The sequence below is a fragment of the Hibiscus syriacus genome, unplaced genomic scaffold, assembly GCF_006381635.1.
Source record: "Hibiscus syriacus cultivar Baekdansim isolate YM2019G1 unplaced genomic scaffold, ASM638163v2 tig00110163_pilon, whole genome shotgun sequence".
Lineage (NCBI taxonomy): Eukaryota > Viridiplantae > Streptophyta > Magnoliopsida > Malvales > Malvaceae > Hibiscus > Hibiscus syriacus.
In genome coordinates, this window is record NW_024062610.1 from 308,456 (window position 1) to 320,726 (window position 12,271).

At 35.1% G+C, this 12,271-nt stretch overlaps 1 protein-coding gene across 1 annotated transcript; it reads left to right on the forward strand.

The window, feature by feature from the left end:
* Positions 1–8,768: 8,768 nt before the first annotated feature.
* LOC120216651 (abscisic acid 8'-hydroxylase CYP707A1-like) lies at positions 8,769–11,516 on the forward strand. Its single transcript, XM_039214002.1, has 9 exons — positions 8,769–9,057; positions 9,154–9,475; positions 9,664–9,813; positions 9,912–10,160; positions 10,356–10,445; positions 10,563–10,641; positions 10,749–10,855; positions 10,949–11,067; positions 11,234–11,516. Exons 1-9 carry the CDS (start codon positions 8,858–8,860, stop codon positions 11,331–11,333), a joined length of 1,416 nt encoding a protein of 471 aa, XP_039069933.1. The 5' UTR covers positions 8,769–8,857; the 3' UTR covers positions 11,334–11,516.
* The last annotated feature ends 755 nt before the right edge of the window (positions 11,517–12,271 follow it).

Consider the following 12,271-nt stretch of genomic DNA (forward strand, 5'->3'; position numbering starts at 1 on the left):
CACGGTCTCGTCTCTGATAACTGTAATATTGAACTTCTTTGGCTTCTTGTTTCCATAATAAGTCCAATAATTAATCGCATCCAAGAATTTAGCCAAATGAGAGCTCCATTCCTTAAAAATATCTCTCAAATCAGACAATGATATGTAATTTATCATGCTGTCATATAATATTGTCTTCAGGGATAGAAGCTGAAGCTCGACAAGAAGCCAATGAGTACGTTCCAAAACAGGGCTAAACACCTACAATCATAAGTAATAATTCAATTGCGCACATATTTATAAACACCTTTAAAATATTTAAAAAATAAATACTAACCTTATCGACCTCCCACCATACAGGATAAAGTTTAGCTTGTCCATTAGCCAACACATATGATTCATGTCGTTGATTCTTCATGTGAACTACGTGAAAAGACGTCGGCATAATTGTATATCGCGTATTTTTTTTTTATTTTTCTTGATTTTCCTTATTATTAGAAGAAGTGACACCCATGCATCAATATATTGTTTACAAAAAAAAAAGACATATATTAGTGAATTACATAAATTTAAAAAAAATTAATCAAAATTAATTATAAGAAGAAAAATATAAGACTTACCCCCCATCGAAATAGCCATTGTCTTCAACCCCTAATAACACACTCCACCAAGACCGATCAATCAACAAATGCATATCATCGTTGAGTTTGTATATGTCAGCGTAACACCCCTGGCTCCGCTCATGTAGATAAAAATCAACTGCGGTCTTAGCCCAAAGGGTATTATCCAGAATTGTTTCCGGTAGTTTTTTCCTCTCCACTTCATCTGCCGGAATGGTACTGGCCGATAACTTATACGAAAGCCAATAGTCATCCATCATGTCTGGCACGGGAGGGGGTTTCTCAATAATTCAATATAATATACCGTGTGAATCGGGCTCTAGAATGTTAGGAGGGACCTCTTCAACGATGACAGGGGCCTCTTGAACGGTGAGAGGGGACTCTTGAGGGATGATAGGGGCCTCTTGAACGATAGAAGAGGTCTCTTGAACGATGACAGGTGAGTCGAGCTTCTTCTTACGGAGTCTTCGCACTATTGGGGTGAACGGAGACTTAATGGCACGTGCACACCGTCTGATGCGTGAACCCCGTCGTGTAAGAAAAACCCGACGTAAAGCATCCACCTTATCGGGCCGCTAAAAATAAATTAATACATAAAATCAGTAAATAAACATATATGATATTAAACAGTGAAAACAAAGACAAATATGTTTCAAACTTGCACGGTATTCACCCAAGTCATTATTCTATCATAGTTCACAAAATGCATCAGATAACATTCCGGAAGTAAGCACTTATATAAACATTTAAAAAGACAACATATATGTTTAGTGCATGTTCAAGGACAACATAAAAAGTAGTAGTTTATTCTTCAAACTTAAATTTGCAACACTGTGAAGTTAGAATTTGTCTTTGTCTTTTGGTTGAAGTAATGCAATCCATTCAAGTTTCAATTTGCAGAAGAAGAATAGTTTCTGAAACTTAAAATCGCAACTCGAAAATGATTATCGCAATGCGAATTTGACTATCGCAACGCAAATTTGACTATCGCAACGGGAAATGACTATCGCAACGAGAAAATCGCAACGCGAAACCAAAATCGCAACGCGAAACTAAATTCACGTTGCGATAGTCATTTTCGCATTGCAATTATCCCGTTACAATAGTCAAATTCGCATTGCGATAGTCATTTCCGCGTTGCGATAGTCGTTTTCGCATTGCGATTATCCCGTTACGATAGTCAAATTCGTGTTGCGATAATCATTTTTGTATTGTGACTATTCTTCTTCTGCAAATTGAAACTTGAATGGATTGCATTACTTCAACCAAAAGACAAATACAAATACTAACTTCACAGTGTTACAAATTTAAGTTTGAAGAATAAACTACTACCGAATGAATTTACTAAGCAATCCAAAAGACAAATATGAATTTACTAACTTCAACCAAAAGACAAAACAAAGACAAATACTAAGTTATTTTAGAACTGTTTAGCAGTATTAGCAGCAACCGAATGAATTTACTAAGCAATCCAAGTGAAATGGTTAATCTAAGTGAAATTACGAGTAAATCAAGTTAAATGAAAAATTTTAAACTTACCTCATTGCGTAGAGTATGAACCTCATTCTGCAACGATGCTACCATCTCACGTAGAGCCGCTACCTCACCACATAAAGTAGATACCTCCTCACGCCATTCACCATTGTCATCGCGTAAAGTACTGACCTCATCACGCAAGACATTGACCTCATCATGTAACTCTCCTAACTCATCCTGTGGAGGTGGAGGTGGAGAACAGGGAGATAAATATCGTGGCATCTTTGCCGGTCGCCTATCATGAGGTGATGATGGAGAAGAGGCTCGATGATGTGACAGAATAGGTGATGGCTCTCGTTGTAGAGGTGTATAGTGTGGTCGATCAGGTGATGGCTCTGGGTGAGGTGATGGCTCTCGAAGTGGAGGCTGCTCATCATCTGTGCCATCAAAAAAACGCTTACTAGCTTGCCATCAATCAGTGGCAAGCTCAACCTCCGTGGGTGTCAGCCTCTGTAATGGAGTGTTGGCCTTCTAACAATATAAAAGCTCAAATAAAGTTAAACGTGTACTAGTAATAACTTGTTTATATATGGTAGTATTTGTGTTAACTTACATCATTTATTGTCGTATACCTTAGTAACTCTTCCCAAATCAACAGCCGTCGTTTCCTCTTCCAGGAAATAGCCCTAGGAATATCATTTGAAGTTTTGAATGCATATGTCTGCATATCGGGAAAAGCCTCAAATATCCAAATCTACAAACAATATAATACACAAACATTAGTAATTGTTAAAATAATTAATTATAATTTTGGAAACATTATATAGAAATTCTTACCTTAAAGACCCAAATAAAACCTGACAAAGTGTATTTGGAACCATCGCCACTCAAACTTTTGAGGTCATCAAAGGCAGACGACAACTTATTCAAGGTAGCTTTCCATAGATACGAACCCCACGAAAATAGGTTCCATGCATTTAGGTCCTCTACCAATAATATTAGGTCCTTAGGAATAGGTTGTCTGCCCTCTCTGCCTAAAAAGTCGGCATGCAAAAGTACTAAAAGGCATACTCGGACAATATCGACGTCATCCATCCGAGTAAAATCATCTTTCTTATTAAATAATCTCGTCAAGTCGTCGACGTGTAAATTCGGATTCTCCATTGACAGCTCAGGAAAAACCCAGGATAACCATGATGGGTGGGTAATATGACTAGTGTATCGACCTACATCATCGTGTCCGAAGCGTAGACCAGTGATTAAGCAAAACTCCTCCCGCCCAAAACACGTATACGCCGGTGGAAAATGAAACCATATCTCTTCATTACCACGTTCTATACTCTCGGGTAGATCGCGTGTCATGGTCTGAAGCCACAAATGGGTCAACATAGCATCTCCACCCGGATGTTGTACTTTCAGCCATGGTCCGAAGCAAGTATCCTCAAACAATTGTCTTTGTACAGGTGAAAGCTTCGACGCAATTGTAGTGACTAGGCTTATTTTATTCTTTAAGGTCAATTGAGCCGAAAAAAAGTTATACAAAAACAATAAACATACCAAGTTAGATATACCAAAAACTACACTGTGAAGATATACCAAAAACAATAATAAACATAAAGCGTAGTAGTTTATTCTTCAAACTTAATTTTGCAACACTGTGAATTTCGTATTTGTCTTTGTTTTTTGGTTGAAGTAATGCAATTCATTCAAGTTTCAATTTGCAGAAGAAGAATAGTTTCTGAAACTTAAAATCGCAACACGAAAATGAAAACCGCAACACGAAAATGATTATCGCAACGCGAATTTGACTATCGCAACGCGAAATGGCTATCGCAACGAGATAATCGCAACGCGAATTGTCGTTGCGATTTTCATTTCGCGTTGCTATTCTCGGTTTCAAATGGTCATTGTCTAAAATTGAAACTTGAATGAATTGCATTACTTCAACCAAAAGACAAAACAAAGACAAATACTAACTTCACAGGGTTAAAGACTAAACAGTAGCAGTATTGGCAGTAATCTATTATTGAAATTACCAGTAAACTTATCATTAATTTCAATATGAAAAACCTAATAATAATGCAAAAATTTCAAAATTAAAATAATTAAAAAAACTAACCCTCGGTGGTTGATTTGGTTGATTTTCCATTTCTGATCGTGAATGATTGTGAGGGTGGCTCTGAGAGATGGAGATAGACGGATTTTGCCGGAGATGGGGACGGATTTCGTCGGAAATGGGGACGGATTTCGTCAGAGATGGGGACGGATGTCGCCGTAGAGAGTGAGAGATGGAGATGGGATTGAGTTGTGATTTAGGGTTTTAGGTTAAGAGTTGCGATTACGGGTAAATATTCGTGTTTGGAATTTGAAAATAAAATACGCGTTGCGATACTAATGGCGCTTTGAAAATCGCATTGCGATTTTATATTAACGCAATGCGATAGTCAGAATCTCGTTGCGATAGTCAGAATCGCGTTGCGATCACGTATTATCGCGTTGCGATAGTCCGAATCGCGTTGCGATAGTCAGAATCGTGTTGCGATTAAGTGTTATCGCGTTGCGATTTACATATTCGCATTGCGATTTACATATTCGAATTGCGATTATCTAAAATCGCAACGCGGATTTTGAAAATCGCAATGCGATGGTCAAAATCGCGTTGCGAATCTGGAAACTGAATTGCGATAATGGAGATTGCGTTGCGATTTAGAGATCACATTGCGATTTTATTGGTCATTTTGACAAATCGTAAAAAAGTTTGTTAAAATAGTATATTATAAGGAATTTTCGGTCGATTATTTTTTCTTTTTTTAATTCGATTTTACATTTTTTTTCTATTTTCTTTCAAGGTTTCCCTTGCAACATGCGTAAAACGAACAAACGATTGGATTTATTAAATTATTTACTTTTAAACGACACAAATAGATAGATTAGTGTTTTCAGTAGGGTGACTAAATTTAAATATATGAAGCATTCAAAAAGTTGAAGCATAATAAGCCAAAAAATATATATTAATAACCTATTTAGTTTTCAACCAACAGCGATGGAACTCACTCTACTTTTTAGGCAAAAATGCCCAAATAAAGTTACAAGAAGTGTTTAATTCTCAAAGTAACGTGTTTATTCGATTAATTTTTTAAATATGGTGTTTTCTACAGTAGATTTGGGATCTGTCGACGTCTTCAGAGTTGAATCATATTTTTTTGACGTCTTGCTTGGGATCTCCCGGCATCTTTAGACGTCTTGTTTGGGATCTTCCGGCGTCTTGAGGGTGTTGTATTATTTATGGGTTCTCCATGCGTCTTTAAGTTATCAATAAAATTTTTTGGCATTTTTACACAAATATGACCTTAACATAAATTAATTACTTGTTAGGTACTGTTTAAGAATATTTTATGGATCTAACAAAATTTTAAAAATATCATTTTAAATAATATGAAAAGTTTTGATATTTTATAAATTTATTTAATTATAAAATATTTTAAAAAATATTATTTTAAAATATAACAAAAGACATACACATCTTTTAGGATGAACTTATAAACTTCGATCTTACAACGTACGAGATTCATGATAAAGCATATTTTTTTATTAAATGTGTAAAATACACTTCTCGATATATTATATGTAAATATATGTTAACTATTATTTATTTATTTTTAACTTAAGTTGTATATAGTTTTGATATATTTTTTCTTTTTTCCTAGACACCCATAAAATAATAGCATGTCAATAACGATTTAATGATTTATAAATATTAAATTAAATTGAAATTTAATATTAAATCGTACAAAACTAAAAACTTATATATTTTTTTATAAATTATATTAAAGTTTCGGTATATTTTTTACCGATACTTTTTAGTGTTAAAATATTATTGTAAAAAGAAGAGAGAATGGGCTACAATGGAAACATCATTAAGTGGTGTGCCACTGATATTTTAGGTGAATTATATACTGAGTAAATTTATATAAAGTTTATAAAAATTTTATAGAATAGTATTCTTAAAATTTTGTTAGATCCGTAAAATATTCTTAAACAGTGTCTAACAAGTAATTAATTTATGTTAAGGTGATATTTGTGTAAAAATGCCAAAATTTTCCCTTGATAACTTAAAGACGCCTGGAGATCTCCATAAACAATCCAACACCCTCAAGACGTCGGGAGATCCCAAGCAATACGCCAAAAAAATCTGATTCAACCCTGAAGACGCCGAAAAATCCCAAATCTACTGTAGAAAACACCTCATTTGAGGAATTAATCGGATGAACACGTTAATTTGGGAATTAAACACTCCCTATAGCGTTATCTGGGTACTTTTGCCCTACTTTTTATTTTAAACAGTGATCATTTGTATAATTTAGAAAAGTTTATTTAAAATTATTTTCTCATAAAGACGAAATTTATTAAGAATGTTGTAAGCATATAAATATGGTTCTGGATGCTTGAGAAATATGATTGAACTCATTTGTTCTCTGTGCACCATGGTTGTGTATTTTTTTAAACTTATCAAAAAAATTGATTCCTTTGAAAAGTTGGATAATTTAGATTATGATGATCCAAGCTGAAGGTAGAAGGGTATAAAATGTTTAAAGATTGTGATGAAACAAATGAAATAATTTTTATAAATGGGTTGGAAAGTGGAAACAGTTATAAACATAAAGTTAATCTCGATTTATTTCTTCGAGTCATTTTATTTATCTACGGATTCAATATTAATTTTTTATTAATATGAGATAAATATAAGACAATATTTGTACACCCCTAGCATTCCTAGATCTTAGTGCTTGAACCTGGGATCAAGGAATAACAACAATTCTTTTATTCCTGAGAGCATTCGGTTCGTGTTCGATCGGATATTATTATTATTATTTTAAAAAAAAGTATTCATATGTATTTGAATTTTACAAAAAAGTCATCCCATGCGTTTGATTTGCATACTCACAGTAAGAACACTGAGGATTCATTACCTTTCATAATGCAAGGCACCGTTTCCTTTCTAGCAAGATCAAAAAAAAATTAACTGATCATATTCTCATATGTAATGAGGTAAGGGGAAATAGGGTAATAGGTTACCCTCAACGCCAGGTTGAGAGCAACTTTCGTGAAAGATCTCCGTTATGATTTTTAACATCCTATTAATTAATTTACAATTATTCGATACATAGTCATTAAAATATAATTATACAAACATTCATAGGATAATAAAATAACATCAACGTATATTTAAAATGTTTAAAATAAAATAATTATCATCATCATAATTATATATATATATAAACTACATTACATGTGAAGCCATGTTTCCTAGCTATATTGAACTTTTAAGGAAAATTCCAAATTAATCAGATAAAATAAGAACTATTTGATGCAAGTTTTTAGATTTGATTAAAATGATGACACATGTTTTTAAGGTATAGTAAAAACAAAATAAAAATTTAATATAATTTAAAGTTTTAAAATGATAAAATAAATATAAATATAATTTAATTCATGAAATTATTCTTAAAATTACAATTTATTTTAGAGATGGGAAAAAGAAGAAACCACAAGCAAGAAAATAAAATATTAATTAATGTTCCTCTAGTTTAGACCAGAGGTGTCTTGAAAGACTAGACCAATGGATCTGGAAAGTTGTGGACGGACTCTAACGTCACTTTTTAGTTAAATTACAAAAATACCCCATTGAGCTCATTTGTCTTCCATTAGTTGAGGCCAGGCCCCACATTGGCACAACAGTTAACACTAACACGAGATCAGAACCTGTTTTTCATTTACAGGACAACTGTCATTAATTTTAGGGCAAATTTAGTATTTAGTACCTAAACTATCAGTTTTGATCTGTTTTAGTATCTAAACTTTTAGATTTTTCAAAATCATATCTAATATTTAGTTTTTGTTTCAATTTAGTACCCTCATTAAAATCTTAATGCTATGTTTTGAAATAAATTGAAAGTTTAGATACTAAAATAGGCCAAAATCGATAGTTTAGGTACAAAGGCGTTAATTTTTTAACGGCGGGGTACTAAAATGAAATAAAAACTAAAACATCAGGTATGATTTTGAAAAAAATAAAAGTTTAAGTACTAAAACGGATCAAAAATAATAGCTTAGGTATTGAATGCATAGTTTATCCATAATTTTACTTTCGATGAAATTATACAAAAAGGAATAATAATTAGAGTATTTGCATCCACTTTTTAAGGCATATCTAGTTTTAAGTCCTATGATTCTGTCATCAAAAGTATTTCATACGTACAAATCAAGTATTTTGATACTATCAGAACTTTTAAAATTCTTGATGTGAGACAGAGATACATTTCTACACACGAATAAGATATAGTAAACGAGATAAAGCTAAGATATAATCAAATTAGAATAAATAATTATTTTCAAAAAGGTGATATTCGATATTTAAAGTCCAGCTTTCCGTTGTGAGTGGTGTGGTTTTTTAGTAGCAACAAAAATGAAGGGTAGTGAAGAAAGATACGGATAGGTTTGAATTTGGAACATTAGCTTATACCTGGTGAAAATTGTCTGTAAAATAATAACCAAAGGTTTCTGGTGGATTTTCCATGAAGAATATCTTTATCTCACCATGTATAAAAAGGACAAAACATTGAATGGCATACATACATACGTCCTTGTCTCGATCTTCTTTAATTTCTCTATATAAGTCATTGCGCTCTCCTCTCCTCCCACCAGCGATTCAAATCGCCGAAAACCTAAACGAGCATTGAAGATAGCAGCTCTTAAGGAGATCAGAGTCCCCAACACAAAAAATGGCTGTGACTCTTTCATATGCTATCATCTTTCTTTTAACTCTAGTCTGGTATAGATTCGTAAGAAGGCAAAAGAAAATATCCCAAGGAAAAGCCGAGACCGAGCTTCCTCCCGGATCAATGGGATGGCCTTATATAGGAGAAACTCTCCAACTTTATTCTCAAGACCCCAATGTGTTTTTCTCTTCCAGACAGAAGAGGTTTTTAGGCTCTCTTCGTTTTGATGCTTTCTTTTTCTTTTATTGGTTTTTTGTGCCTTTTTCCCCATTCAACTTCATTACGTGGTGTTGGTTCAGGTATGGAGAGATTTTCAAAACGCATATATTAGGCTGCCCTTCCGTCATGCTGGCTAGCCCCGAGGCTGCTCGCTTCGTGTTAGTAACAAAAGCTCACTTGTTTAAGCCCACATACCCCAGCAGCAAGGAGCGTCTCATTGGTCCAGCAGCGCTGTTTTTTCACCAAGGAGACTACCACACTCGTCTCAGGAAGCTGGTTCAAGCCTCATTGTCCATCGAGGCTATTCGGAACCTGGTGCCTGATATCGATGCCCTAACAGCCTCTACCATGGATTCTTGGCATGGGGGGCATGTCGTTAAAACCTTTCATGAAATGAAAAAGGTTTGTTTGGTTCAATGTCATCGTCAAACAAATGATTGGGGTCAATATTTTTATACTTCTTTTTCCACTTTAACATGTACCGGGACAGACAGTTCTTTTTTCCCTATTAAAATACACGGTGTAAGAAAGTTTTGTTCCTATTATCTTTGGATCTCCTGACTTCTAACTTTGTCTCCAAATAATTGCAGATTTCTTTCGAAGTTGGCATACTAATGATTTTTGGCCGTTTGGAGGCTCGATATAGAGAGGAGCTTAAGAAGAACTACTTCATAGTCGACAAAGGCTACAATTCATTCCCTACAAACATCCCTGGAACTCCATACAGAAAGGCATTACAGGTAATAAACATTAATCCTAATCTCTGTTACTGTTAGTTGACACCTCAAATTAACTGTGCCCTTTCATATTCACTGAAATTCAAACCAACTTCCGGCAGGCAAGGAAGAGGTTAAGCAAGATATTGAGTGATATCATAAGTGAAAGGAAGGAGAAGAAGTTGCTGGAGAAGGATCTGGTGGGTTGTCTGTTGAATTCCAAGGATGAAAAGGGTGAAGTCTTAACCGATGATCAAATCGCCGATAACATCATCGGAACTCTTTTCGCTGCTCAGGACACCACGGCTAGTGTTATGACATGGATTGTCAAGTACCTCCATGACAACCCGAAACTTCTGGAGGCAGTTAAGGTAGGGACTGGAACGAGCCAAACTAACCATTTTCTAATTTTTTTCTTCTTTGGGGTGTGTCTAGAACGGTCTTTCTGTATGAACACAATACTCTCATTTATTGATTGTCCTTTGTCGTTGAAATTTTCATGTCCAGGTCAGATCAGTACAACAGCATAATCTTGATAAAACTAATGGGTGATCCTGTCTTTGTAGGCTGAACACAAGGCAATCAAAAGATTGATTGAAAAAAGCAATCAGCGGCTGAGTTGGTCACACACAAGGAAAATGCCAATTACTTACAAGGTGACTGGGAACCATCAATCATAAACATTGATGTTTATTCCTTTGTTGAATCCCTAAGTTGGATTTGGATACCCTTTTCAATCTTGGCTGACAGTGGAAAGCATTTGACTTGGTCAGGTTGTATTAGAGACACTAAGAATGGCAAGCATCATATCCTTCACTTTTAGAGAAGCAGTCGCTGATGTGGAATACAAAGGTTTAGAATAAGTCAATTCATCATGTACAAACTACGTATCAGACATTAAATAAAACTGTCCAGAAAATGGCATATAAGGCAATTGCTAACTCTAAAATTGCCAGCAGGTTACCTTATCCCGAGAGGTTGGAAAGTGATGCCTCTGTTCAGAAACATTCATCACAATCCCGAATTCTTCACTGATCCCCAGAAATTCGATCCTTGGAGGTTTGAGGTATGAACAGACACTAAAGTGTCTTCGATGTATGCAATGCGTTTTGTTGGTTATAGTACACATGACATGAATTGTTCTCACCCTTTCTTGTAGGTTGCCCCAAAACCCAACACTTTCATGCCATTTGGCAGTGGAGTGCACGCCTGTCCTGGAAACGAGCTTGCAAAGTTGGAGATGCTTATAGTCACCCACCACTTGGTTTCCAACTTCAGGTATGGTCTTCTTAAATCGATTTTTAAGGGAATGTTCTATTTGCCGGCCCCCTTCACTGAGATTTTCCAATCTTAGTCAATTGTTAAAGGAATCGAACTGGTGTTGGAAGAGGACTTGTTTGCGAATATTAACTGCAGACGGTAACATTTTTGTTGGGTTTTGCAGATGGGAAGTGGTAGGATCCGAAAATGGAATTCAGTATGGCCCATTTCCAGTTCCTATGCAAGGACTCCCCACCAGATTTTGGAAAGAATCTACAACATAGTAAAGGCAGGCATGAATGATGGGTGGATTATAATTACAGCGATAATGCAATGCTCCCCTACAGTAAAACTTTTAACTGGGCAATTTCCAGTTTTTACAATTTATATAGCAAATCCTCTTCCAAGCTCTTCTGGGGATGGCAAGTTATTTCCTATCCATCTCAGATACTATTTCATTCTCATTGCCATTCAAAGCCTTTTTCTTTTTGTAATTTGTAGCTCCAAATTGATATTTATGATAATCGAAAGGCTTTCATTAGCAAACAAGTAGTATTCCCAGTTTCGGATTTATCTGCAAATCATTTTCAGAAAGGGGTAAACATCATGCTTTGGTATTCATAGCTTGCCGTTTTCCATAAACCATGACCACACTTATGATGCACCCTTGGAGCTCTCTGCCAGGGGTTGCAGGGAGACACGTGTCAAACAGCCATTAGCTAACTTGGAATATATGATGTCTCCGAAGGACAGCCAAGGTTGCATATCACAGTTTGTGATGTCTTCCCTTATGGACCCTACTCAGTAGATGTGGATACCAGAGCTCCATAGCCATGATCCAATTTCCATTTTAATCATATCAGGCAGCACCAACTTTGGTTGGCCTGGTAACTTTTAAGCATCTTTCACTGTTGTGGGAGCGCATTACCGTAACCCTGCTTTTAGTCAATCAAGTTCATAAGTTGCAAGCTTGCCTGCTTTTTCTTCTCCTGCGTCCTTCTAATCTCACATAAGAAGGTGACCAAAAGTAAACCGCAGAAATATATATAGAGAGAGAGAGAGAGGCGGAGCTAGCTAAAAATTTTAAATTACAGTGTCGTAATTTATGAAATTAAAACATTTAAATAAAGTTATAAATTAATGCATAATATTAATACCTATAAGTTAATGTAAAATATGGATAAAATAAGGGTATAAAAGAATAGAATATTCAATTACTGTT

What these genes read in the sequence shown, in the direction of transcription:
- LOC120216651 (XM_039214002.1), top strand. Translation starts at nt 8,858, where the DNA reads ATGGCTGTGACTCTTTCATATGCTATCATCTTTCTTTTAACTCTAGTC. An exon ending in CATACAGAAAGGCATTACAG is followed by an intron (nt 9,814 to 9,911) that starts GTAATAAACATT and finishes AACTTCCGGCAG; the next exon opens with GCAAGGAAGAGGTTAAGCAA. An exon ending in AACTTCTGGAGGCAGTTAAG is followed by an intron (nt 10,161 to 10,355) that starts GTAGGGACTGGA and finishes CTGTCTTTGTAG; the next exon opens with GCTGAACACAAGGCAATCAA.